Consider the following 26,402-nt stretch of genomic DNA (forward strand, 5'->3'; position numbering starts at 1 on the left):
CTGTCCCAAACCACGTGCTTTCCAACACTGAACCCTAAAGGTGAGTGCATCAATCTTTGTTCGCCACTTAGTGCACAGTTTCCAGCTCAACTTCACAAATGTGTGTGTTTCAAATGGGCTTTAACCAATGTGAGAAGGCTGTTCCACCTGGGTGCTGTTGCTCTTCTAAGGATTTATTGTGGCACTGTGTGTACCGTGATTAACAGTGACTTCTCTTTCCAGAGTTAGTCACAGCACTGCCCACACTCACAAAATATTAGGGAATTTGGGGGCTTTGGCACTATGCTGTGGCCTTCTTTATACCCACAGCTTTATTGTGCAGTAAACCCAGCAAGAACTTTGTGCAAACAATCAGAAGCCTAAGGCTTTCCAAACAAAAAATTCTGCCCTGCTTTGATCTAACTGCTGGGAAGAAATTGTGGTTTCCTGACATTTGAGAATTAGCGAGTAAGCCAGGGCAAAAACACGCCTGCAAGTCCGAAGTGCACGTAACGAACCGAGGCCATAATATCCCATAACCACCCTCACAAACAGCCACCCCCAGAACTGCAGTGTGCTTAGCATCCTCCTCTTCTGTTGGGAACAATGGGCACCAGACAGTCTCAGCATTTTTCCTCTGTTGACTTCTTTAATATCTAGAAAGACAGCTGCTCCAACTGTATCTATCCATCCTTACCTATGTACACATGGTCACAGCCACTCGTTCTCCTTTCTCTTTATAATCCCCCCCGAACAAGAAGGGTGGCACTTTGCTTCCCCTGAGCATCGGCCAACCCCGAACTAGAGCCAAGCCCCTCAAGGGAACCCCCTGGATCTGCAGAGGTTCTTCCTGTGCTTTACACCAGGCTTCTGAGAAAAACACGATTCTGTCCCTGGCTCCAAGCGTGCCAGCAGTGAAAAAGGCGCTTGTGTCCCCATGGCGGGCTTCCAGCACCCTGCCCGGCATTTCAAGTGGTCTGTGTGCTATCAGTGCTGCCTCTCGGGCCTGATAAGGAACAGGCCACTGACAGCCTACTGAAAGGGAGAGAAAGAACCTCATTGACTTCAGCAGGCCCCAGAACTCAAGTGTCCTCTCCTGACCCCTCTCCAGCCATCTGGAGAAATGACTTACAAGCTCCTCTCTGCCCACAGAGAGCAGATCCAGTATCCCAGTCCGGATGGGGGGAAGTGGCTGTTTTCAAGTCAGACCACTCTTTAAATGCTGAAACAGGAGGGGCTCAGAACTGAGTTTTTAGACATCTCAGATGTCAGCTACATTTCTGCCTGCTGCCAGCGGCAGGTCTTCTCAGGAGGTCTCGTACTTGTTATGTGTTGTTTAAAACAAACAAACCCACAGCAGAGCTAACCAACTACAGCACACCACATTTTGCACCGACCCTACTAACGGGAGCAGGAAGGACGGACCACCTTAGTTCCACCCTGCCACAGGTTTGTGGAGTGATTCCTGAACGGTTTATCCACAGGTTCAAAACCCTAAAGGGTGTGCACGGCGGTAGCTTCTGGACAGAAGGGAGAGAGCAGAGGTCGTGCTGGTTTTGAGAAAGCTGAGAGGACACCAAAGGACTGTGACATCAGTGCCACTGTCCTCTGCTGAGAGCACTTGTTCCACACGACCATCTCCCAATTTCTGTGAGTTTGGTAGTTATTTTTGCAATATTTTCTTCTCTACCTGTTTCTCCTCCTTCTGTTTCTCCCCACCCATCCTTAAGATATCCTAGCTGCAAATCCTCACTTGCTTTAGAAATCAGAGGGAGCAGCCTTGAATTCCAGAGCCTCCAAAACCATCCACTGAAAGTTCAGGCACACCTGTACATCACTGCAGTGCCAGGAAGATCTCGCACCCTTCAAGTGGCACCAACCCCACTGTCTAAAACGGGCCCTGAAGTCCAGATTAGGAAATAAAACAAAATACCTACCTTACGTGAGAATATGAGAAACATTTATTTACCATTTTATGTTTCTCCTAGACATGAAAAACTCCTGATAACCATTCTCTGGAGGCTGCTTTACAAAAGCAAATGGAAGAATGATTCTGGCGCTGTGCCACGCAAGATGCAGAGTCACCCAGAGATGAAAACATTATTGCTGGCTTTTCTGCAAAGCTAGTGGCAGAGGTAACATCAAGGATTTGTTTCCCATCGTTCCTCTCCTTCCTTTTTTATAAGGCTATCCAGGAATATGGTCACAAAACTAAATCAGCTCTGCAGGGTGGCTTCAAGACTGGCCACCACCTAGAGGCCCCAGTCGTTGTTCTGTTCCTGTTACTGCTGCTCTGATTCAGCAAGGGCAGGGGCAGGGAGGGGGAGAATTAAAAAAGCAGAGCACTGACCTGTCTCCAGTTAGCGGCATAATGACATGCGCCTGGGTGGAAAACACGATGAACGACAGTCTCATCTTGGGGCTTTAGAGAAGGGAAAGAAGGCAAAAACACATTTCAGAGAAACATACTGATGCACAGCATTTCCTTCACTTACTCAGGTCTCATTCACGTGATCTCTATCCTCTAGCCTCCTAGAGCGTACTTTTGAACTACAAACCCCACTTGAGAGGATTTAAAGCACTTCTGCACATCTTCTCCTTGCCCAGATGCTGGGGGAACAAAGCAGCAGAACTGTTAGTCTCTCCCACACGACTAGCCCCTGTTTATGTGCCCACCCCATGCTCAGAAGGTAGCACACACCCTTTGGAATTGCCAGGGCCGCTGGTGTAACACCAAGGCAGGGGCAGCACTCGGTTCCCTCCTGCTCCCTTGGGTACTAACCAGACACACTTCCCACCTCAGAAACTGACCCTGGCAATTTCCCCTTTTCTTTCAGGATGACACAATGTCTATTCCCAGGTCTGCTCTTTGTTGTTCATCACATCCTCCCAGTCACAGGAGCAGTGCCTACTGGCTGCCTCAGCCCTGAGAAAGCTGCATGCAGCATCTTCCAGAGTGAGACTGGGCTTGTTTCTCTGACCAGAGAGTTGTGAGACCTGAGAACTTCTTCCCTAAAAGCATCCAGGGAAATAGCACGGTAAAAAGCAATGCTGTATGAATTGATTTTATTGAGGAATTCAATCTTTTTATTTATTTATTTATTTTTGAGAAGGTCACCTGTCTCTTTGCACAAGGTTGCAGGGAATCATATCTAATTAGCAGTGAAAAACACTTAGGAGCTGCCTGATGCTCTGCAGGCCCAAGACAGGAATTTTCCCAAGGTAAGTTGTAATATCGCTCCTGCATGACTTGAAATTTTATTCATCCCAATTTTAATATATTCACTAGCTTTGTTATGTGTACATGAGTATCAGCCTTAATTAATCAGGTTACGGTTAGTAAGGACTTCACACTTGAAAAGCTGAATGACCATATGTTTTCAGTCCGCTGATGTCACTGATGCAGCTTAAAACTATTGACATCAAGGGAATTTAAGTACTTCTTTTTTCTTTTTTTTTTTCTTTTTTTTTGGCGTAATTCCAGACAAAACAACAAAACAACTTTCAAAAGTTTCTATCGCCCCCTGGACAGAAGTTTTACATAAGTTTACACAAGATTTGCTTTTGACAAGATGACAATTAGCTATATTTACTTATAAAAGCCCGATTGGACCATGCTTTTCTTAGCAAGCCAAGATTATAACTGCACTCTGCACTGGGTTGTCCTCAGCAAAACCCTACCACACCATCTCTCCCTGTGTGTGGTGAGGGATTCGTTCGGTTTATTCTGGGGTTTGTGGCAGGGTTTTTTAAAGCAAAGCACTGCAATCCTCAGCTGTTTGTACAGAGCAGTCAGCCAGGATTTAACAGCAGCTATTTCAAGAGGAGCTGGGCTTGCCCGACAACACTGCTGACAGTAACAAAGTTGATTATATGTAAGTACAACAAAGGCACTGTTACACGGCATGGGCTTCCTCTGAGTTTGAGCTTTAACATTGCTCCCTTCGTTTTGACCTGCACTATATATTAACGCATATGTTTACATGTGTTCAAGACTGCTTCTTTATACAGATCTCCAAAATTGGAATTTGAGCAGTACTCCATTAGAAGCTAGGCACACGGGATATTGAAAAACAAGTTTAGAAAAAACATCAAATCACATCTGAGAGTCATTTAAGAAAGTGAGTATTTCAAGACACATATTGTCACCTTTTTGCTGAGCTCCAAGCACAAGAAAATAAAGTTAAAGTTTCCCATATTTTCCAGCAGTTTGGGTCTTAGAAGCCAAACTTTTAACGTGTTTGTGGAACACATCCCCTGAGCTTGCAAAAGCACGGGGACTGGGGTGGGGGGGGTTTAACACAGCCCAGAATTACTCCAGCATCACCTCGGGTGTCACAAGCAGCACCACGCACCTCACAAATCTTTCTGTCAGCTGTTTTACAAAATCAAATATCTCTCGCCAGTTCGTCGCCACGCTCCCAGACCTACAAGGCAAAACCAGAGCACATCAGCGGCCTGACCCGAGGTGACATTTCGGGGAGAAACTGAACAATATCTGCCGTTCCAGACATCTCGCTGGTAAGTTTGTCGCCCGGGCCCCGCTCCCCCCTCGCCCTGAGGGCGACCGCGGCCGCCGCGGCGGGGCGGGCGGCAGATGCTGCCGCCGCTCGCTCCCCCAGCGCCTCCGGCCGCAAACGCACTGCCGCTGGGAGAACTTCCACGGGCCCCTCTTCACGCCCCCTCAGGGGAGCTCCCGGCAGGATTCCCCAACTTCCCGCCGAGCCCCCCTCAGGACGCCTTTCCCGCCGGGCCCCCCTCACGACGCCTTTCCCGCCGGGCCCCCCTCACGACGCCTTTCCCGCCGAGCTCCCCTCACGACGCCTTTCCCGCCGGGCCCCCCTCACGACGCCTTTCCCGCCGGGCCCCCCTCACGACGCCTTTCCCGCCGCTCTCCCTCACAGCCGCCCCCCCACCCCGCGCGGCCCCTCACAGCCCCGCGCAGCGCCCGAACAAAAGCGGCGCCGCCGCCGCCCCGATCCCTGCTGCCCGATGGCGGCGATTCCCCCATGCCCTCCCGCCTCTCGCCTCCCCGCTTACTTGTCCAAGACGAAGTACATATCGAAGGCTCCGTGGCACGACGGCTCGCCCGCAGCCGGCGCGGCGCCGGCGGGCAGCGGCGGCGGCAGCAGCAGCGGCAGCAGCAGCAAGGGCACGGCCCCGGCCATGGAGGCTGCGGGCGGCGGAGAGCGCGGGCGGGCGCTGCCGTCCTGCCGCTCGCCCGAGTGGCCGCCCCTCGCCGCCGCCACCGCGGCTCGCCCGGCCCGGCCCGGCCCGGCACGGCCCTCCCTCCCCGCAGCGGCGGCGGCGGGCGGCTGGGGCGGGGGACAGGGCGGGCGGGCTCGCACCGCCCCCGCTCGCCCGGCCCCTGCGTCCCGTCAGCGCGTCACTCGCGGCCGTGGTGCTGCCGGCGTTGCACGTGTGCCAGAGAGTAAGCCCCAAATCAATTCAGTGCCGAGGGGGGTTTGGGGATTGCACGAACAGCACAGAGTTGGGATTTTGAAACAGAAAAAAAAAAAAAAAAAAAGCAAGCCCTGTCCTAAGAGTGATCATGTGTCTCCCACAGGCTGCGGAGGTGATTCAGACTGCAAAAAAGACCTTGCTTTTCTCTCCGCAGGAGGAGATGGGGGAAGTCAGAGCCATCCTGCTGGAGAGTTTTCCTGTCATCTCCCTTCAGCCCCGTTCCTGCTGTCTCTGGATGGTTTGCTGTAGCCACAGCACTCTGACCTAACCCATCCGTGTCACGGTGCCTTCTCCATGCCGATCCCAAGGCCAAGCCTCCCTATGATGCAAGTTGGAAACTTTACCAAAGCCTGCGGACCAGCAGTGGATAATGTCAGCCAGAGATCTGGCTCGTGAAGTTCTTAATGCTTTTCAGTTAGCAAGGCCAAAGGGTAAGCAAGAGGTGTTTTACAGTCTCCGTGGATACACAAAACATGGAAGATTAAGGACAGGGCAGCCGGGGCTTTGCCAGATACCCAGCCAAAAGAAAGGCCGAGCAGAGGCTTGTGAGACAACAGAGGAAGCTTGCTGAGCTTCCCAAAACCAGCTGCACTCCAGCTTTCCAAGCTGCACGAGTCCACCCCCAGCCCCAGGAGCACTCGCCTTGCCTGGGAGTACGTGTCATGTTATCCAGATGTTGGAAATCTTGCTTCAAGTGCATGTGACCCTGTGTGTTTGGAACGAGCCTCCACTGCCAGTTCACTCTTTACTTGTTTCCAAGTGTGTGAATTCCTCTTTTAGCCTGTGGTTTCTGCTGAAGAAGCAGATAAATCACGGCTATTTTGCTGGGATGGCTGGATTAGAGGGAGATAGGCACGTAGGACGTACAGGGCAGTGGCTCATGGCTGTTTGGCTTCATTCACCCAAGGGCTGCAGCCTCTTTTCTCAGTTCCCAGAACTCGTTTGCTGATGCCTGGCTCTCTCCCAACCTCTTCCAGTGCCGCAGTGCTGCACAGCCCCATCAGGACAGGCGTTCCTCCCTGTGTGCACACAAACCCTCAGGAAAACGGCCTCCTGAACTGATATCTCCATGATATCCCAGGAGCCAGATGGGGCACATCAGCAGCTTGCCAATGCCAAAACAAGCCGTGTTGCAGCAGCAGGAGGAGACCTTGGCTCTTGCCTGCACCAAGGGACCCAGGACAGCTGCAGACCATGAGGACCTCCTTCACGCTGGCTTCTTGTTGCCTGGAGGCTGGGACAGCAGGGAAACCAGGGGTCCAGGGAGAAACCGCCCTCAGTCGTGGAAAACAGAACTCTTAAAAAAATACAGCTACAAAGTAACCCAGCCCTAGAAGCAGCAGGTTTGACGTGGATGGTCCATGCGCAAATGAGCTCAAGTTCACTGCCAAGGTTTACTGCAGAGAAAGTAGTAAACAGAGCAGCTTACTGCACCTTTGGGGTTATACAGTTCCCTTCTTCACCTCCAGCCCTTGCAGATGATTTTCCCACATGTTGTCCCTTAACGTCCACCCCTCCCACCTTCTTTTTTTGGCCCAGGCTGGTCGGGAAGACCTCAGGCAAACGGCGCCCAAGCAAACTCGTCGTATCTGGGGAGTGAGCAGCTGGGAGGAAAAGTCCCCTTGCTGTAACCTGGGTGTGAGCCTGGCCCTGCCCCTGGGCCCTCAGGAATGCTGCAGCAGTAAGGTGGGGCCTGGGGGGGAAACCCTTCAGTGCTGCGGTGAGATGACCTCAGGACTGGGTCAAACAGCGGCTTGCTGGCCACACAGGCTGCCTTTTGCATAGACTACTGAGAGTCAGGAGCGCTTTGTTGATTGATACGTCCAGCTCAGGTCCAGGATAGCTCGGCCCAACAGCCGTGAGCCAGCCTGCTTTCTTCAGGATGCTCAGTGGTTGCCAACATCTGGAAAAATGGAGCTTGGGTTTGTCTGTGAGTGCGGCTGCAATGCCGATTAATTAAATCCCCTTTCTGACTCAGGTCTGGGGTTGCCCTTCTGCCACATGATCCAGGGGCAGCACGGAACAGGACAGCTCCACAGCCAGCTCTTCCAGACACCCTGAGCTGTGCAAACCCAAGGACAGGTGATGATGATGATGATGGGGAGCCTTGAGCCCAGGGCAGCTCACAGGAAAACATTTTTCTTCTCCCCTCACAGGATATGAACCACACATGTAAGTCTCATGCTTTGTAAAAGGAAAGAGAAGCCAGAAGGGCTCCAGCAGTTACAGAACATGCAGGAGCTGTTTGAGAGCTGCCTCCTGAAGGATTAGCTACAAATCCTCATTCCCTTTACAGCTGTAGCCTTGTGTCTGTGCGCATCCTGTAAAGCAGTGTAGAAATGAATAAATAAAAAGGACAGCATTAAGTAACACAGGAACTCTCGTGTCCATGTGGTACTGCCTGCATCATCCAGATGGAAAGTATCTGTCTAGACAAATCTGGGAATTATGCAAGCTCGGAATTCCTGAATAGCTCTTCCTTTCCAACATCATGAAGCCTTTGCAGTGCCCACTGAAAATAAGCACAGAAACACAGGGGGGAAAGAAACCCTTCAATTCCAACAGCCAGGAAACCTAAACACTAGCAGTATGTTGGATGAGAGAAGGTGTAAGTGCAGGAATATGGAGCAGTGTCCCTGCTGTGTGCGCGCTGACTCATCCCCGAGGAGCCAGGATGATCCCTGGTGCTCTCTTCTGTCTCAGCAGAAGCGGAGCAGGCTCCCTTGAGCTTCTTGTGGTTCTCTGCTGCCTGATGCCCTGGACAAGGCACAGAGCCCCTTGTTTCCACTTTGCCAGAGCTGTTGGTTTCCACGGTGCTCAGACAAGCAGAAGGAATGAAAACAAAGAGGGAAAGATGGGCTGTCCTGGTGCAAACCACAACAGCATAAAAATAAATCACTCTGCCTGGGAGAGCCAAAAAAAAAGCAGGACAGAAAACATGGAAATCCCACTCTGGCCCGGGAGCTGCTGCTGCTGGCTCTGAGCAACGCCCAGGGATCACGGGGCCTGGGAGTTCAGCACAACTCTAGAGTTGCAGTGACCCTTTTTGGTGTTCTTGGGAAACAACGGCCCGGCCAGAGGAGACAGAAGAGTGGAGCAGCCAGGAACTCTCCCTGCAGTGCAGTGCAACCCAGGGAAAGGATGACAGAATTCTCAATTTTATATGGAGAAAAATCATTTTTTAAAAAGCACAGACAGTTTTATCACTGACTCCACGGGAGCAGGTTCAAGCCTTCCGAGGGTGCATCCAAACAGAAACGTCCCTTGTGGTCAGTTTGGTGTCACACCAGAGGCAAAGGGGCCGAAGTTGATCCATCTGGCCTGGACCCTTGGGTGCTGCAAAGGAGAGCGAGAGAGAGCATTGTGTCAGTTCTGTCCTCCCAGGCCCAGGAGAGAAGGAGTAAAGAGCAACTGGGAGGCTGAGTGATAAAACAACTGCTCGTACCACTGTTTGGGGGCAATCAGGGCAGTATTTATGCAGGGCCAGGGGGCTGCAGCAGGACGTGGTGCCTGAGCCACCGTTGGATCAGCAGCCCGGAAAGCAGATGTGCCAATTTCCTGTCCTTGATGATGATGGGCCCTAATTACACCAGAGCTGTGGCCATGTCCTTTCTTGTGCATGACCCCTAATTTGGTTTCATGAAGTCATCTGTGCCAGCTTCTTCCGGCTGCAAGGCTGGGGCGAGTGACAGTCACGAAGAGCTCTGTGTGCCCAAACACCTGGCCCGTGCTTTGAACCAACAAAATTCGACTGGGAACAAACAAAATTCAGGCTACCCACTGGGAGCTGGGTCAGTTGCTTGGCTTGCTTTACCTCTTGCAGGTTGTCATGCCTGCTGACAGGGAGCTGTGTGCTGGGGGGAGCATCCCAAGATGGGTGTAGGCACTCAGCAGAGACCTGCACTTAAGAGAAGCTGTTCGCTTGTGGGGGGATGAATTTTGGAACTGGGGGGGAAAAGACATTCCCCTTTGTTTTCCCACCAGGGAGATTGCCTTGCTGTCATTGCTGCTGGTGCTTTTTTCAGCTTTTCACCATTTCTTTCCATGATTTTTGCCAGTTTATCTGGGGCTTTTTTTTCCCCATTTTCTGTCCCACTTGTAATTTGAGGGGTTCCCCAGTTTTGGAGATTGCCAGGAGAGCATTTTTTTAGTTTATGTATTTATGTCCCTGCTGGTCCAGGATGCCATGCGCGCACCGGGGTGGATGGATCTGGGATCACTGTGAGAAGGGTTGCCCTCTGTGGCTGCGAAACTGCTCAGGGGCAGGCTGGCTGTGTGCCTGAGGCTGGGAGAGGCGTGCAGCAGGGTGTAGGGGATCCTTGTCACCACACAGATAGAGCTGAGCACTGGGGCAGGACAGCCAGAGTGGCATGGTTGGGCTCACAATACAAAATATTCTGAGTTGTGAGGGACCCGTGAGGACCACTGAGTCCAGTTCTTGAGTAAATGGCCCACGTGGGGATGGAACCCACAACCCTGGCATTTTAAGCACCAGGCTCTCAAGAACTGAGCTAATTTGGGATCAGCTCTCTTTGGGGTTTTAAGTCCTGACTGGATTTTTGATCTGGTCTTGGTGTTGGCCCTGCTTTGAGCAGGAGGTTAAACCATACGAGGTACTTTCCAACCTGAGTGGGTGATTTTGTTTCTTGCCTACAGCCCCTGCAGTTGGCTGCAACACCGTTCCTGTGCCCTGTGTAGTCTCAGGTTAGTGAAAATTTGTTCACCAAACCCCACGTCTAGAGGATGTGCTTGGGGAAACACCACTTTGAGAAGGTAGGATGGGGATTTCGTTGCAGTCAGCTTCTGGTTCTGCTGCTGTCACCTCGCAGGGCAGGAAGGGAGTGTGTGTGTGAGTGTTTGCTGGCTGACTCACGACCCTGCCTGGTTATTCACCAGCCAGATCACACCAGTGACTTGGCATGCATCAGCCTTGCCCTGTTCATGTGAGCTGCTCCCCTGGCTGCCTGGATGACAAGTGTTTCTGATCACCAGTGTGACTGTGCTGGCCTCAAGACAGGAGTGAAGTGGCTGGGATGTGTCTTATCTGACTGATGTTTACATCTGTGTGACTCTGAATTACCTTTTCCTCAATTTCTTCACTTGTGAGAAGTTTAACTTATATGCACTCATGTCCTGTTGTCTGCCATCCAAGGTATTATCCTTTTTTCCCTATGTCTGGGCATTTAAGATGGGCGGAGGTGGAGCAGTGCTGACTGGATTTCAGGCTTCATTTTCTACAGTGCTGCTGGCAGAGCAACAAACCATAGAAGGGCAGGAAGGGTCGTGTCCCTTCCCCCTTGGACAAGCTGGTGAAGCAGCTTGGCAAGGACCTCGTATGTTTTCATGGATCTGCTTAGCAGGGTGCAGAAGATGGTGTGCTTGGCACTGCTTCTGGGGAACAGGTAGAGTTGCCACACGGCAATAGCCACAGGAAGAGAGCTGGGGTACTAAACTGTCATCCCCATGGGGCAGTATCATCCCCCATGGTCCTGTTGAATTCTTGTGCCTGTAAGAAAGCCTTTTAAAGGAAATGTTTTGCTCAGCAAAGCTAACCAAGAAGCAGAATAGCTCACAGTACAATGGTACTATGGCACCATAGCCCAAGGCACCTGTAGTGATGCATGTAGAGCAGGAAGGGCCTTCAGTGCCTGCTGGGGATATGAAAAGACGTGGTTTAGTTGCTTGGAAAACTCATTTCCTGAGTCGGAGACAGTGATGAGTCGGTGTGCGTTCACCTGGGCAGATCATCTTGTGGCACAGACGAGCCATGGTGCATAAGCTCCTCAGTACCTCTCTGCCAGTCCTGTGCTCTCCCTCTTCCTCTACTCAGGATCACTTACTTGTTTTGCTTGCTGTTCCAGGGTTTTGTGCTCCAGCAAGAACTGTTGGAAGCAGAAGCACTTCAGAGAATGAGCCAGAGTCACTGTGGGCTTGGAAAGGTACTGGGTGCACAGAGAGCAAAAGAAATAGGAGATGGTGTCAGCTGCAGTGAGTAGGCAGATGTTCCAGGTAGATGGGGCTTGTTTGGAACCAGGCTAGTGCTCTGCAATTAGAGTTATGCCCTTAGAAATAAAGTTTACTTGGGAACTCATCAGCGAGGACCAGTGTGCCAGCAATGCTGGTACCCCTCAGGGTGGTATTGCAATCTCAGCCTGTGTTCTCAGCACCTTCCCCGTTACCTGCCTGCCACCCAGGTGCTGGCTCAGGCTGAAAGCATGGGAAATGGCAGTAGGTTCTCCACAGTTTGGCTGGGAGAGGTGAACAATGAGTCTGCTGCGCTCAGCATGTTTTGTCCCATTAGTTTTGGAGCTGCTTTGCAGGCACCAAGTGCAAGGTTGGCCACAGGCAGGAGTTACAGATAGAGCACAGCTAGTCTGAGCTAGAAACATAGCAAATGTTGATCAGTGCTGTCTGTGCTTATCTGCAGGAAGTAAGGAATAACCCCCATAAATCCTGTCCTATAAATCAAACCCTCCTGAGCTCAGCTCTCATGAGCCACGTCACAGATCCTGGATGAGCAGCAGGGAAAGGTGCAGCTGAGTCACCAGCAGGGAGGGAGTCAATACTTGCTGCCTCAGGGGAGCTGTTTGCACACATGAAGATCAGCCTGCTCTGTCCTTGTCTTCAGGCACACTGTACACACTTCCCCAGATGGGCAGGTGACATTAGTGCAAGGTATGACATTGGATGTGCACCTTAGTAACATGTATGATTAAGAATGCTGAGGGCAGCTGGTGTTGTCTGAGGAATCAACAGGAGAGATCCAAGTTCCCTAGAGATTGCCAGCCAGCGTGGGCATGTGTTAGCAAGGCTTAGTGGCCACAGCTGAGGCACTGGTTCCTTGCAGCCAGGGCAACAAACCTTGGGGGTTAATATTCGCTCTTCCAGTTTTACTTACACTGGAGTATAACACTCACCTGGAGCTGGGAGCCATCATAAAAATAATGGCAATTTTCTCTGGGTCCTTGGCTTGAGTTCTTCCCCCTGTCCTGTCTTATGGAAATAATGTGCCACCTCTGCTGCTGTGTGGTGAGAGGCAGTTCCCATCTTCAGGTGGAGATTTTAGAGCTATGCAATAGCAAGGCTCAACTTTCTGTGCCTCGTTTGTGAAGGCACTATGGCATTTGTCTTAGAGGCATCCTGGAATAAGATGCATAACAAGAAACACCACACAGAACACTAAAAAAAAACCAAAATAAACCCCAAGCAAAACAGGCAAAAAACCCCTCCAAGCCAGTTTTTCAGCTGTTTTGCTGAGGGAATTTTCATTCAGCATCTTGTAGGCAGTCTTGCAGAATGAAAGTTACTGAATGTAACTCATCAAAGCAGAATGCTGTGGTATAATTTAGAAGCTCATTAGAGATCATAATCACAGTGACAGATGTTGGTGGGAAGTAGGAACCATCACAAAGAAAAATAGAGAGCTGTTTGTCATGGGGGTACTAGATCATATGGGCAACATTTTCTGAGATATCTAAGGGATTCAATTATCACTTGGAGGTTTCCATCTAGATTTCTTAGTGTATAAATCGGTGAGCTATGCATACCACAGCCTCTCCAAGTGTCAAATGCTGTGGGATGGGAGCTGGCTGTGAGGTGGGAGAGCTGTGCCTGGGTAAGGAGCGGTGGAAGCAGCTGAATTGTGCAGGTAGCTGGAGCATGGGCTGGTGGCATGTGCTGCAGAGAAAAAGGCTTTTAAGGGTGACCAAAAGGTGTTATTTGGCCTGTTACCGGAGTAAGCACGAAATCATCACCAGATCTGGAGACGTGCACTCTTCCTTCGTGCCACCCACTTCCTCTGGGTTGCGCCATCAAGATTGAGACAGACTCTGCAGACCCTGTGCATGAGAAGTGACTCGGATGTGGCTGCCAGCGCGAGAGGCCCGGGCGTGCACAGCTCCGTGGGGACGGAGCGGAAATCCTGGTCTGTCGGAAATCCTGGGTGGCAGGGCCACAGCAGGGGTTGAGCCCCCATTGCTAGTGCTCCTGTGTGATCTGGAAGGGCAGAGATGGAAAAGGGGCTGGTGGGCAGCCTTGGGAGGTGGAACTGCAGGGCCTCAGTAGTGGAAGTAGGTTAGCAGAATCATGCTTGGACTCCGCTGGCATGTGGGCTCGCTGGGGTGTGAAGTCACCTGATGGAAGCATTGCCCAATAACAGAAATCCCCTAGCAGAAAATGAGCTTTTGTTGCTGCAGTGCTGTTCTTCTGAGGTGTTCCATCTGCTTTACAAAAAGTGTCTGACTGAGCCCAGCAACGCTTCTGTGAGAACAGCATCTCTAGTGACAGCTTCCAGCTGTCTAGCAGATGAGAGCACCCAGGTGTCGTGGCAAACGGGGAGGGAATTGTAACCGTCCCATTTCACTGAGAGAGGGATGCTCTTGCAGGACAAAAAGGGACCACCTAGTTGGTCTGTTTGACAGCTGAATGTCTTTAAGTAGGCAGTAAAAATGAGGGTGTGGAGCGTGCTGTAAGCTCATACAAGCAAGTATAAGAGAATAAGTCAAAATAGTTGGATTAATTTTATCTTTGGAATGTGGGCTAGGCAATTTTAGACAGTTACTCTGAGTGATCTTTAAACTTTTGCGTTAAAAAGAGGAGAACCCAGCAGGACCACCTCAGGGCTCAGCCTGGCACGCCTGTCCTGACTCTCAGTGGCCCTGGCAGAGCAGGAGGGGCTGCCATGTGCCACGGGGCACAGAATGCAATCAGAGCCCTGAGCTGGTGCTGTGGCACAGATGATCTCCATAAACTGTGATGACATTAATCTAATGTATGCGTTCTCCTACGAATGTGAATACCAACAAATACAAATCCCATGCAAATCAGGCGCTCGCACAGTATGTGCAAGCGGCTGAACATCTGAGGACTCAAATATTATATCAGAAGTTGTTCGCAGACGTGCCTGTTCCAAAATTTGCTGCTACACCGCCCTTCTGTGTTCCCATGGGAACTCTCAGGTGAGGGAGAAATGTGCTCCCTGCTCCCCTTCAGCTAAAAGAAGTTTCTGAAGTGAAACCTGGCTTCCCCGCTGGATTCCTCCTCTTTCCCCAAGCCTGCAGCTCCTTCAGGTGCCCGGCTGCCAGGAAAGACTGCCCCAGCCTCCGTGGTTTCCCCTTGGGGTGGGGGAAAGGTGGATGTTAAGCATTCCTCAGAAAAGGAAGCGGCACCCTCTGCCAACTGGCAAGGAGCAAGTGCTGGCACTAACTGCGGGAGGGAAATTATTCACTCAATCTGCAGGAGCGCGTATTGGGAATCCCTCTTCCAGTCTTTGCCTGGCTCTTCCAGCTGTGCCTGCTGCAGCCCAGGTGCTTGAAGGGACCTGGGGGAGTGTGTCCCCAAGGGGCTGGGAAGCTCCCTGGGATGGTGTCTCTCGAGTGAGAAATCTTTGCATCTCTCAACCGAAAGAAGAGGGAAGCTGAGAGCTCTGCCAGAGGCTGCAGGAAGGGAAGGAGGCAGTGGATTTACTGCCCCTCAGCCAGCACCACGGATTATTCAGGCTGCAACAGGAAAAGGAAAAGGTAGGAACGAGTGTGAAGTGCACAAGAACACCAAGTGTAAAACCTCTTGGTCCATGTTTTGGGGTTGTTTTGGTTTTTTTTTTTTAGTTGCTGCAGAAAGCTCAAGAGTTTCAAAATGGTGCTGGATCTCGTAAAATGAACTCTGATGGATTCAGCAGGGCTCACAGAAAAACCGCAGGAAGAACAGGGGGAAAATAACCTAGAAATAATCCAGCAGCTCATGTACAGGCAGTCAGAGGTGATGCCATCCAAGTGGAGGGACTGGGGTGCAGAGACACGGGCCTCAATGAAAACAAGTAATAAGAGAGGCAGAAGGGTGTGTTGTTGTAAATACCCAATTGCTCAGGTTATTCTTTCCTCCTGAAACCGTTGTTGCTTGCGCAATCAAGACAGGGGATTTGGGAGAGGGGACAAGCCTGTCCTGGGGGTTATATCCCACATGAAGACTGTTCTCCCTTAAAAGGGGCCAGATTTTGTGGTGGCACAGGCAGAATGATGATGGGAGCTGTGAATGGCCCTGGAGAGGGGCTGTCCTGGCAGAGGCACTGTGTGTTTGCCTGGCTCCACAAAGGGGGTGCCTCCAGAGCAAAGGAGTACAGCTTGGAGGGGTGGTTGGGTTTCCCCTGCTCATCTAGAGCTCGTGGATATGGTGAACAACATACCATGAAACCCCTTCCAGCTTTCCCCTCACTATCCCCTCTGTGCTCTCAGCCACTCAGAGGGTTCCAGGGGACTGCTGAGTTCTGTGCTGAGAGAAAATAATCTGGTGTCTCTTAGGCAGTGGCAAATTGTATGGGCTGAGATCACATTTACTCTTGGCCGAAGCCTGCAAGTATTCCATGCATAGCCCCCCTTAATGAAAAGCCCCAACCTCTGCCAGCAGGTTAAGAGTGAGGGCCAGCAACCCCTGGCGTGTCAATAAATCTTCCTCCTGAGCTCATCAAATCCCCAGCCTGCCCGTTCAAGAGGGATTCACACGAGGCAATACAAGACTGACCTTTGTGCTGCCATAAATGCGAGCGCACGTGAACCAGCTCAATCAGCGGGCTCTTTCTTTTGGCTCCCTTCACTCGGGGTAGTTTGTCTCACACGGCAGCTGCAGGATCACTGCAGCATCCTGGCAGCACAGTGCAAGGTGCTTGCCTTTCCCTGTCCCCTCCTTTGTCAGCTCCTTCAGGTGGCTTTGCCCAGGTCTTCCCTTTTTGATCCTGTGGGGCTGTTTTTTCCTCTCCCCATGACTTCCTGTCTTTCAAAATACTTTGTAATTTTGACAATGTTGATTTTTACTGCAGTAAGGCAGAAACGTGGCCTTTTTTGATAGCCAGATTGCATGTTTGTTTGTTCTTTTATTTTTGGCTTCTTAGAGCTTTTTGCCACTTTTCACTTTCTAATTGTCTCTTTCTCTAATCCAGGCACTTACGCTCAAAGCCAACATTTCTTATGGCAATTTTCTATCACCTGCTGGCTAGAACAAAATAAGTAAAAACGGTTTCTGGCTGAAGGACCTACAAAAGTAGGAAAACATAAGTTTATTTGAAGGATTTCTTCTGTGATAGAATGGAAAAAAAACAGTGTGTAGAGGTGAAAGACCTGGCTGCAGGCAATCTGGCTTCAGCTTTAGAACAGAGTATCTCTGTAACTTGAGGGGAGGAAAGTGGGATCCCAGTTTATGTCTGGAAAGGAAAGGGGGGGAAACCTACCAAAAAGGAGTTGCTTGGGCACTCAGATGGTTTGCATCTCAGGATAATGCCTTGGGGGGTGGCAGCAGACAGGAGGTAATGAGCAGGTCTGATGTACGAGGGAAGTCAAGCAGAGGCGGTGGTGGGCACGGGACCCTGTTGAGGGAGGTTGTGCTTGCTGAAATGGGATGCTGCCGTGCAAAACTGGCAAAGAAAGGAGCAGCACCCCTTGGTCTCTTGGGAAAAAAGACATCTGTGTGTCTTGAATAACACTGTCATGTCTGGAGATGGCTGAATTTTTCGGGACCCTGTAGGGTGACAGTATTTCGCTGAGACTGTGTGCAAGGAGTCCTGGGTTCGTTGTTGTTTTTAACGACGTTAGTTAAGCAATAGACTGGAAAAGCCACGTGTGCTGTGGAGGCACTGGTATCTGTCCCCTCCTCCCAAGGTTTGCCTGGTCCCCTGGTCCTGCCAGGAGGTCTGGGGATGTCAGGAGCCCTGCTTCCAAGGCAGGAGCGAGCTGCAGAGTGACCCGTGAATGGGGCTTGGTCACTCCCGCAATTTCAGCCTCTGTGGGCACTGATAAGCCAAAAGACAGAGGTAATGGTGGCAACAGGTAATGTTAAAATGTTTGTTGTGAATGGGGGGGCTTAATGCTAAACAGCAACATTTTGGAATCCTTTAGCACAGCAAGATCCCAGGCAGAGGTGACAAGCTTTTTGCTCCAGAGGAGCACCTGGAGTAGCGCTGTCAGAGGTAGGTCATGGAACTGGGTGTTGATTCCTGTGTACCTGCTGGTGCTGGCTCTGGAAGGAGGGCTTCTGCCTTGGCTGATGGGATCTGAAGCGTGTAGTGATGCACAGGTGCTCCACGTGAGCCCTGTGCACTGCCCCGACACCTCAGTGTTGGTCCCGCCAGCCCTTCTGGGAACAGCCCTTACCACGGGCCATCCCCTTTGTCCAAGCCCTGGCTTACCAGGACCGATCCCAGCCCAGGTCAGAGTTTGGCAGCCGCCATCCACCTTGGGCCATGTGCCTGGAATCCTCTCTTTCCATCCCAGCTATTGTTTCTGTTCACAAAAGCTTTGTCCGCCCGCTTGCTTTGCAGTAGCCCGTGAGCAGGGCCAACCCACCCGTGTTCCCTGGGAGGTTATTCCTGGCTGAACAAGCTTTGCTCCGTGCAGCTGATCTGCTTAAGTGCACTTCCCTGCCTTGCTTTCATTCCACTAGTCAGGCTGCAGAGATAACGTCTGTCTTTGTTCTGATGTGAGACCCTTGCGTAGGTACACAATCTTCCCCGTGGTGTGTGCTTCAAAATAGACAAAACGCCTTTTCTGAATTGCAGTTTAGATGGATTTTGATAGAGGGGATGGCGGAATCGTATACAGAAGGAAAAAATCTTTTAAAACGAGAACGGAAGCAAATATAGTTTAGTAGTATACTCGTTACAGAATGAACAGCATATTGTATGTGCTGTGTTAGAGGTATGTTATGAATAACAAAAGCACTGGAGCATTTACATATTTGTTTTCAGAAATCCTGGCAGTTGGATTTCACCATTCTGCGCCTCTTTGCCAGAATCACTAAACAGTGGTACATATGGCTTCTGAAGTACCATATGCCGTGGAAAACGTTAGCTGATGCCTATACTGATGCGACACGCTATAGTCTTTATTTAGATTTTCTTGCAGTTTTGAACAAAGAATATTAGATCATGCAAAACATTGTGCAAGCAGTATGGAGTAGTACATACAGGAAAACATAATGCATTGTGCCCGGAGAAAAGCCGGCTAAGAAAAGGGGAAGAAAGGGTGGTGTCGGGAATTAGAATGTGCACGTGCCAAGAAATGCATCAAAGGGTGGGACGGGGCTTTGTGTGGCCAAGGCGGGAGGTTTTGCAGTGCTTGAAGCAGAGTCAAGAGCCAGAGCTCTGTGGATGTGCAGGTTTTGAATCAAGTCCTGTTTCTAAGAGGCACTCCCCGGTACAAAAAGTAGCACTCAGGCTTAAATCTAAGTACGTGCTTGAAATCCTCGGAAAGCAAAGGAAACCACGTGCACGAGTGCTTTCCTGGAGCCCTCCTTGTAGGAGAGGGGATAACTGCTCTCCCTCCCATATCATTGTCTGAAAATAACGATGATGAGCACAATGAGATTTGCGAGAAGCGTCTTGAAAACAAAACAAAATTTAGCTTCCAACACGGTGACCGCAGAGCACAACCTGGCATTAAAAAATGAATCCAGGCTTTTGTTTTGACAAGTTTTTAAAGCACTTTTTCCCCCCTCACCGCTTCATCTCACACTCACATCAGCCGAACGCTGAGGGAGCCTGGTGGTGGGGCTGTCGGGAGTAGCCAGAGGAGGAGGTGACCCCGAGGGGAAGGAGAGCAGGGAGATGTTTCTTGCCACCACGGCTCCCTGCCGGAGCAGCGCCCCGCTCTTCCCTTTCCCTTTTCTCCTGGCTGCTCTGTGTGCAGACCACTGCTCTGTGAACACTTAATAGGCTTAGCATTAAGCACCGGAGTAGATCCAGTGGGATTACTCACATATTTAAACAAAGGTATCATGTTTGGAGAGGACGGAGAAGCATCGCATCTCTGTCTCTTGATTTAGCTCCTGCAGCCACCCAGTTCTAGTGTCTGAGGATGGGAGGTTACGGGGTTCACACCTCCTCTGCCGGGAGGGTGTTGGGGTGTATGGTACAGAAAGCATTAAACCATGAAAAGTAGGAAACTGGGGAAATACGATGTGCAGACATTCGTTGGTTGAGGCTGACCAACTAACCAGAACAGAGACAAACCCCGCGCAGAAACAGAAGGTGGGTAAGGCTGAGTCCAGAATGCAGCCGGAGCAGAACGACTTCCTGGGGAGGCGAGAGCAGAAGGAAAGGGCTCACAGCTGAGCTGTGCCGCAGATGGCCAGGCAGAGGATGGCAGGCAAGCCGCTGCCTGTGGGAAGAGCGCGTGTGGTGTCAGAGATGGGCTCCACCGTGGAACACTTGTGCTGACCTGGGAGGGCTCTTGGTGTGCATGGGCATTTAATAGCACAGGTAGTTGCAGAGAGGCCAGTGCTGGGGGAGAAGCCTGTGGTTCCCTGCCTGGCTGAAAGAAGCATGAAGGGCACTGCAAGCTGCCAGTGGCCTTTCATGGTGCAAGCAAAAGCACTGGAACATTTAAGAAACTGAGGCTGTCACAGGAATTATCTGTGAGGCAAAAGCTGTGTGTGTAGGTAGGTAGCATCTCACACACTCTGTGAACCACTACCTGAATGGATGTAGACAGAAATAGAAGTCAGAATGGGAAAACAGGGCTGAGGAGAGCTTTCACTGAGCGTCTATTTGAGGTTGCCTCCCAGGCTCCCTGGAAAGCACATAGTGGCTCAAAATCAAGCTTCGTTATGTGGTTGTAATTTTGTTAAATTAATAAGAGGGGAAGATTGACATCCTTACATCTATCTCTGATTGAGATATTTTAATTCCTTTGTAGAACAAGTACCTTCCCAGAGCTTCCAAGCAGAGGAAAATGGAGCCTCTCTTCCCAGAGAATGATGTTTGTAGCAGTGCCAAGCAGATGCTCCTTCCTTCCACCTCTGGTCTCCGCATCTCTCGTAGGGCAGGGCGGGGAGTGCCCCGCCTGCCCTGGGTGTGCAGCTGCCCCTTTGGGCTGTGAACCAAGCTGTCAGGGCCAGCGCTGAGCCCACTATGTCACGAGCAGGGCGGCTGTGTGGGCTGCAGCAGGTAGACCCCCAAAGGGCAGGACATCTGAGCCAGGCTGCCCCCTGAGCAGGTCGGCGCAGCTCCCTCCCCTGGCCCGGGCAGTTTTCCCGGCTGTCCTGGCGCCAATCTCCCTGCGTTGTCCTCCATGAGCACAAGCAGGCCATTTGCTGCATTAGCCTCATTATGCTTCCCTTCCAAAAAGCGTCCACCGCTGTCCGCCTTGTGGCTTGGAAAGGGGTTAACGCTTTCCCCTCCCAAACCTAAGCTCACCAGCACATCTCCCTTGTGCTGCAATTATTGAATGACACTTCACAACTTCATCTCCTCTCCTGCTACATCTGCTTGCTGCTCCCATGTGCAACCTCGCTCACATCCCAAACATCTAAATGCATTGTTTCCTCTGTTTCTCCTGCCAGCATGGAAAGAAGCCATCCCTGAAGCAGGATTGCCTTTGAGCTGGCAGTAGACGAGTGATTGGCATTGGGCAGCGCTGCTGAGACTCTGGCAGGCCGTTTAGCAGAGAACCTTGGCTAATGAATGTCATCCACACCTAGCAGATGTGCCACTGCCTGCCATGCCAGATTTTTGACATAATACAGGGCTGCTGGACACGACAGTGCTCGGGAAAAGCCAGGGAGCGACTCGTGCCTTCAACGTGGCGTTTGGTCCTGCTCGTGCTCTGCGAGAGAAACGAAACCTGCAGGGGGGGAGGGAGGCACAGCCGCGTCTCCCGGCCCTCGACCCTGGTTTTATTGGTGCGTAAATCCTATTTGTGTTGCTTTCACTCCTGTGCCAGGGAATCTTAAAGGGAAAACCCACCACCTTTTTTTTTTTTGGTCCCCTGTGCTTCCAGCCCCGGCTCCTGCTGGGCCATCCAGCCTCCCGCCGGGTCCCAAGATGGGGAACCGAGCAGAGGGGGCTCAGTGCCCCCCGGGAGCTGGGATGGCTGCGGGCAGGTGCCTGGCACCTGCATCTCGCCGCCGGCAGCATCCCGGGCTTCGTCTTTCCTCTCCTGCCCTCCATCGGAGGGAAGCAGCATTCGCCGGGCACAGCGGGGGGCCAGGGAGGGAGACCGGCCCCCCCGGGCGCCCCGAGCCCCTCCGGGTTTCCGGGGCTCCCCCTCCCCCCGCCCGGCGCGGGAGTGGGGACGGGGCCGCCTCCTAATCCCGGCGTAATCCCAGAGAGCGGCAGCAGAGCGGGCGGCCGCTAATCCCGGCCCGCCGCCGCTAATCCCGGCCCGTGGCCGTGGGTCCCTGCCCGCGTCCCCTCCGCAGAGCGTGCAGTGGGGTCCCGGGTCGACCCCCCGGCTCTCAGGGGCCGTAAATCTGTTAATGACATAACTCGGCCATTAACCCGCCGCTAGCCCGGCGGGCGGCGGCGCAGGAAGGGGCGGGGGCCGCTCTCGGGTGGGCGCTGCCCGCCCGGTGCTCCTGCAGCCCCCCCAGGCTTCTGCACCCCTTCTCCGCTCCGCCACCCTGGCGCCTCCCCGCGTCTTTTTTGGGGTGATATCGTTGCCGGCTGCTTCTGTGCTCCCGGGAGCAGCGCGGCCGGCGGCGCGGCGAAGAGGGGTCCCCTCAAACACCCTGCGGGGGGACAGCCTGGAAGGCTGCGGGACGTGTCCTGCATCACGGGGAGCTCCGCGGGGGCGCCTGGGGGTTGTTCCCTCCCAGCCGGCTGCCAGCCAAGTTCAGTGCGGCGTGGCCGGGCCGAGATGCGGCCGGGGAGAGCGTAATGGGGGGTCGGTCCCGCGGATATCGTACCCCAGTCAGCAATGCTCCGGCTCGCTGCCTGCGAGAGCTCAGGCGCCGATGCACCGTGTAATGCGGGTCGCCTTGCCACTCTCTCCGTTTTGGTTTTGGGTTTGTTTTTTTGTGGTTTTTTTTGGTGGTTTTTTTTTTTTTTTTTTTGGTGGGTTTTTGGTTTTTTGGTTTTGTTGTTTTTTTGGTGTTGTTTTTTTTTTTTTTTTTTTTGCTCGGCCTCTTTATCTTTCAATTGCAAAGCAATTAAAGGTTTGTATGAATCTGCGAGCATCCCTCCCCGCGGGGCCCTCTGATGCCCGCTGTATTGCCCTTTAGATGCCTCTTCCTTTTTTTGTTTTACAATTGTTGTATCAATATAATGCTTCCTTTCTTCCTCTGTCTCTATAGATACAGATATACAAGGCAAACCAAAGGTTTCGGCTGCTATTCAGTGCCTCCTCATTTGTCCCAGAGCCGTAACAGTGGTGCCCTTTCTCTTCTGGCTGCTTTTCCCTGCTTCTGGAGCAGCAGTTATGGGAGAAGCAGATGGCTACTGATTGGGTGAGCTTTGTGGCTTTAATACTGAATACTTTATGGAAAAGGACTTTATCATGCTTGGTTGGTCAGAGGAACAACGGGATGAGATTTATGACTAGAGAAAATAAATCTTTTTAAGTTTCAGGCTCCTTCACACACCCCACGTCAAGTTGCTGCAGCAGAGCTGGAGCTGAAATCCTCTGCATCTTTATTTTTTTCCCTCCCCCCCGCCCCGTCTGTCTGTCCTTTCACTGCTCTCCCCACCCCCTCTGCGCCAGCCTTTAGCAAACCTTTGCTAACTTTAGGGACTGTCACTCGCTGGAGAGGCCAAGGCCTTCAGAGCCCCCGGGCAGCCCCAGGAGGGGCGAGGCCATCCCTGCAGGAGGATCATCCACCTGCGGGAATACGCTGGGCGCTCAGCTCCTGCCATGCGTAACTCAGCGGCCACCCAGGGTCCGGTGGGGAGCTGCGAGTGACATCCTCACGGACCCGACAGCAGAGAGCTCGTGTGGCCACCAAAGAGACGCGCGGCCCGCTGCTCCGAGCTCAGGTCTCCTGAGGAGATGCAGCCCAGCACTGCCCGACCCCATGCCGGTCCCAGCGTGGGACACTGCTGGGGGCACACGGGGACAGAAAGGCCCCAGGCTGTACGGGAGGCAGAGGCAGGTTTCAGTCCTGCAGGGATTCCCCTTCTTCCATTTCTCTCCCTTTTCTGTCCTTCGTAGCCAATCATGTCTTCTGTCAGGCTGTTAAATGTTTGAAGGAAGGTGAAGCTAGGTGAAAGCTTTCCAGGTTTTAAACCTTGATGCTGCTGTCAGGCCAAGTAAGGAGGAGAAGCAGAAAGCCTGAGAAAAATAATTCTGAAATAGAAAGTCACCAGTGATAGGGGGCTACGTATGAACCGTTTAACCAGCCACCTGTATTATGTTCGGTGGTCTAGGTAATAAAAAAAAATCCCTGTGACCCTTTGGTGAATATGCAAGTTAATATTTCTAACCAGACTCTGTGTTTGCTCAGAAGAAAGCAGAGGGGAAGTTCGGGCACCAACAGGGATGAGGAAAGAGCCGAGATGCCTATGGTGTATCTGAACCATGAGAGAGCAGGTAGGGAAGGTATGTCGGCTTCCTGGGGAGCAGGAGCATTGGCTCCTTGGGGTGAACCACAGCTAAAGCTGATATCTAGCCCTTTTTAGGGATTTGTGGTTTTGTGGCGTTGCGGTGACCTGACCCGGGAGTCCAGCATCGGTGAGGTGGGGCTGAAGGGTCAGAGGCAATGGGAAGGGACAGGCACCCCCAGTGTGTTTGGGAGCTGGGCTGGAAACAAGACAGAACACTCACTGGTGGTGTGCCTCAGCCCTGGCAAGGACCTGGAGGTAGGCAAACGTTCATCTGGATGTGGGTCTGAGGACTCCCAGTGGGCTCCCCATGCAGAAGGAGCAGTGGGGGAAGCTGCTCCGCTGTGCGCCGTGTCTGTAGCGTGATGGGATGTCTCTGGCACCCCAGCACAGGGCTTCCCCAGGAAAGGCGCCATCCACGAGCCTGGTGACAAGCAGAAAGGATGGTTTCAGTCATTCAGCTGAGGCCCTGATTTATTTCCACTACAGAGGCCTGTCTGTCTCCAGGGAAGGGAACCGTTCTGGCTGCATTTCTCTAGGCACTAGCAAAGCTTGTGGCTCCACATTTCATTTTAAGTGGATTTTCCATTCCACCTGGTGTGCACCTCCCGGGGACCACAGCTGGCCCTGCCCCTGGCAGCAGCAGGCAGAGAGAGTAGCAAGGCAGTTTAGAGCATCCCTTCGTGCCCCTTCCCCACGGTGCCCTGACCCCACAGGAGCAAGAGTGGCTGGGCTCGTGTGCCCCTGGGAACCTGTGTGTTCTCTCGGTGATTTTATTTTATGAGTGATTTTATTGCAGTCACCTGGGAGTGACTCTCAGCTGTGTATGTGTCTCCTCACAGGAGTAACCACACACCCGCAGGCCTGGCGCATGACACGACTCAGGCAGTGTTTCCCAAAGCATGCAGGAGCGTTTCTGAGCACAGGCTGAGCAGCCTTTCCTGGTCCCTCTCCTCTCCCCTTCCTGCGTGAAGGTCAGGTAGGAAAGAGAAGACTGACACTCCTGGGAGCAGCTGCTTTGTCCCTTGCAGCCATCCCCACACGAACTCACCGCGGGCAGAAGAGGGTTACCACGGTGGTTAGTGACAACGGTGTCCCAGCATCCAGGCATCCCCACTCTGCCAGCCCTACGGCCACCTGAAGCCCCAGCAGGTCCCCGCCCTGGGCCGCCCCTCCGGGCCTTGATGCCCGTCAGGGCTGGCTTCCGTGGCGATTTGGCTCGCCAGCCCAGCTCTTCTGAGCTCAGGAGCCGGGCTTGTCCGCTGCTCCTGGGGCTTCCCCTTTTCCCTTGCCCGGGCGCTGGTCCCTGCCGCGCTGGTGCCGTCGAGAGGGGCTCGGCAGAGCAAGGGCTGTGCTTTTGGAGAGCGGGGAGTGGCGGGGGTTTGCCCGCTGCGGGGGTCCCTGGGACAGCGGCCGGAACTCCCCAGCCCGGGTTTCCCCTGGCTCTCCGCAAGAGATTTTCTGGGAAAACAAGCGAATAGAAAATACATGGATGTACCGAGATAGGAGCGGGCGGCAGCCGGGCGGCGGCGGGCAGCGATCGCACGGCCCCGCTGGGTGACACCGCGCTCGCTGGCGGCGCGGCGGGGACCGGATCGGGCCCGGCGCACCTGCCCCGTGTCCCCCAAAAATCCCGGTGAGGCATTTTCACGAGGCCGGGAGAGCGCCGCCGGCGCCAGGCTTTGCGGGGTTTGCGGTGGGCGCACCCCCGGCAGAAACTCCAAAAGAAAGAGCCCGTCCCAAAGCCATTCTGCAGGTCGAAGGACTCTGTTCCCTGGAATCCCCTTTTAGAGGGGCATCAGAGGCTGGATAAAAGCTCGGAAATTGCTCTGCGGTCCTTTCCAATCCCAGGGAATTTCGGTAGCTTGGATCCCGCCGAAGCAGATTTTGAGATCGTGTATGTGCTGTGGTGTCCCTTAAAATTCTCGCGAATAAAATTAGCGCGTAGGTTTTCTTTCCCCCCACTAATGACAGTCATTCGGACAATTTATATCTTACAGCGAGAGCTGCAGCACTGACGGGAAAAAAAAAAAAAAAAGGAAAAAGAAACAGGAATAGGAAAAAAACCCACCACGTTTAAAGCAGGAATTGACATCCAAATTTTTACAGGCTCCCATATTTTTAATGTTATGAGAATCACCCTTTTAGGAGACGCTGCGTTTTGTCGAATTAATAAGATAAATGTTGAAAGCATATTATATGCAGCCTTTAATCCTAATGCAAGGAAAATCGTAATTATGTGGAGGATAAGTGAATTTGAAAGCCAAACATCAGCCCACTCTCTGCAAACCCCGCTCCGTTCGCCCCTGGAAAACGCTTTGTCTCTCCCTTTTTTTTTTTTTTTCTTTTTTTTTAGTTTAAGGGTTTCAAATTCTATTTTTAATTATTCTTTTTTTTTTTTTTAATCTGTTTTGTATCTGAAATGACGCCGATCAGGGAGGGACCGGTAACCACTTTTCCACGCGATAAACCCCTTATTTCGGCACAGAGCATCCGCGCCTCTCTGTTCCCTGAAGCTGCGCGCGTCTCGGCGAACGCGGGAGCCCCGCGTGTGCAGGGGGAGAGCCGGCGGCCGCCCCCCGCCCCGGAACGGCTAGGAATGGGCGGGGGGCTCCGGCCGGGGCTGCCCCCTGCCCCGCTCCGGCGGCGAGCGCGGGGCTGC

The 26,402-nt window shown here is 52.4% G+C and overlaps 1 protein-coding gene and 1 long non-coding RNA gene across 2 annotated transcripts in view; one reads left to right on the forward strand and one right to left on the reverse strand.

Moving 5' to 3' along the window:
• ANTXR2 (ANTXR cell adhesion molecule 2) overlaps positions 1-5,317 on the reverse strand; it is a 77,327-nt gene extending 72,010 nt beyond the window's left edge. The window contains exons 1-3 of the mRNA XM_038136784.1: positions 5,020-5,317; positions 4,335-4,406; positions 2,330-2,401 (exon numbers count right to left, since the gene is read on the reverse strand). Of these exons, the coding sequence (XP_037992712.1) occupies positions 2,330-2,401; positions 4,335-4,406; positions 5,020-5,147 (272 nt within the window). The 5' untranslated portion in view covers positions 5,148-5,317. The remainder of the gene's footprint in view (positions 1-2,329; positions 2,402-4,334; positions 4,407-5,019) is intronic.
• LOC119700985 lies at positions 4,363-23,218 on the forward strand. The gene is made up of 5 exons (XR_005256967.1): positions 4,363-4,500; positions 5,597-5,873; positions 10,099-10,215; positions 20,767-21,105; positions 22,498-23,218. It is a non-coding gene; the product is annotated as an uncharacterized LOC119700985 (long non-coding RNA).
• The last annotated feature ends 3,184 nt before the right edge of the window (positions 23,219-26,402 follow it).

The sequence above is a fragment of the Motacilla alba genome, chromosome 4 (genome assembly GCF_015832195.1).
Source record: "Motacilla alba alba isolate MOTALB_02 chromosome 4, Motacilla_alba_V1.0_pri, whole genome shotgun sequence".
NCBI lineage: Eukaryota > Metazoa > Chordata > Aves > Passeriformes > Motacillidae > Motacilla > Motacilla alba.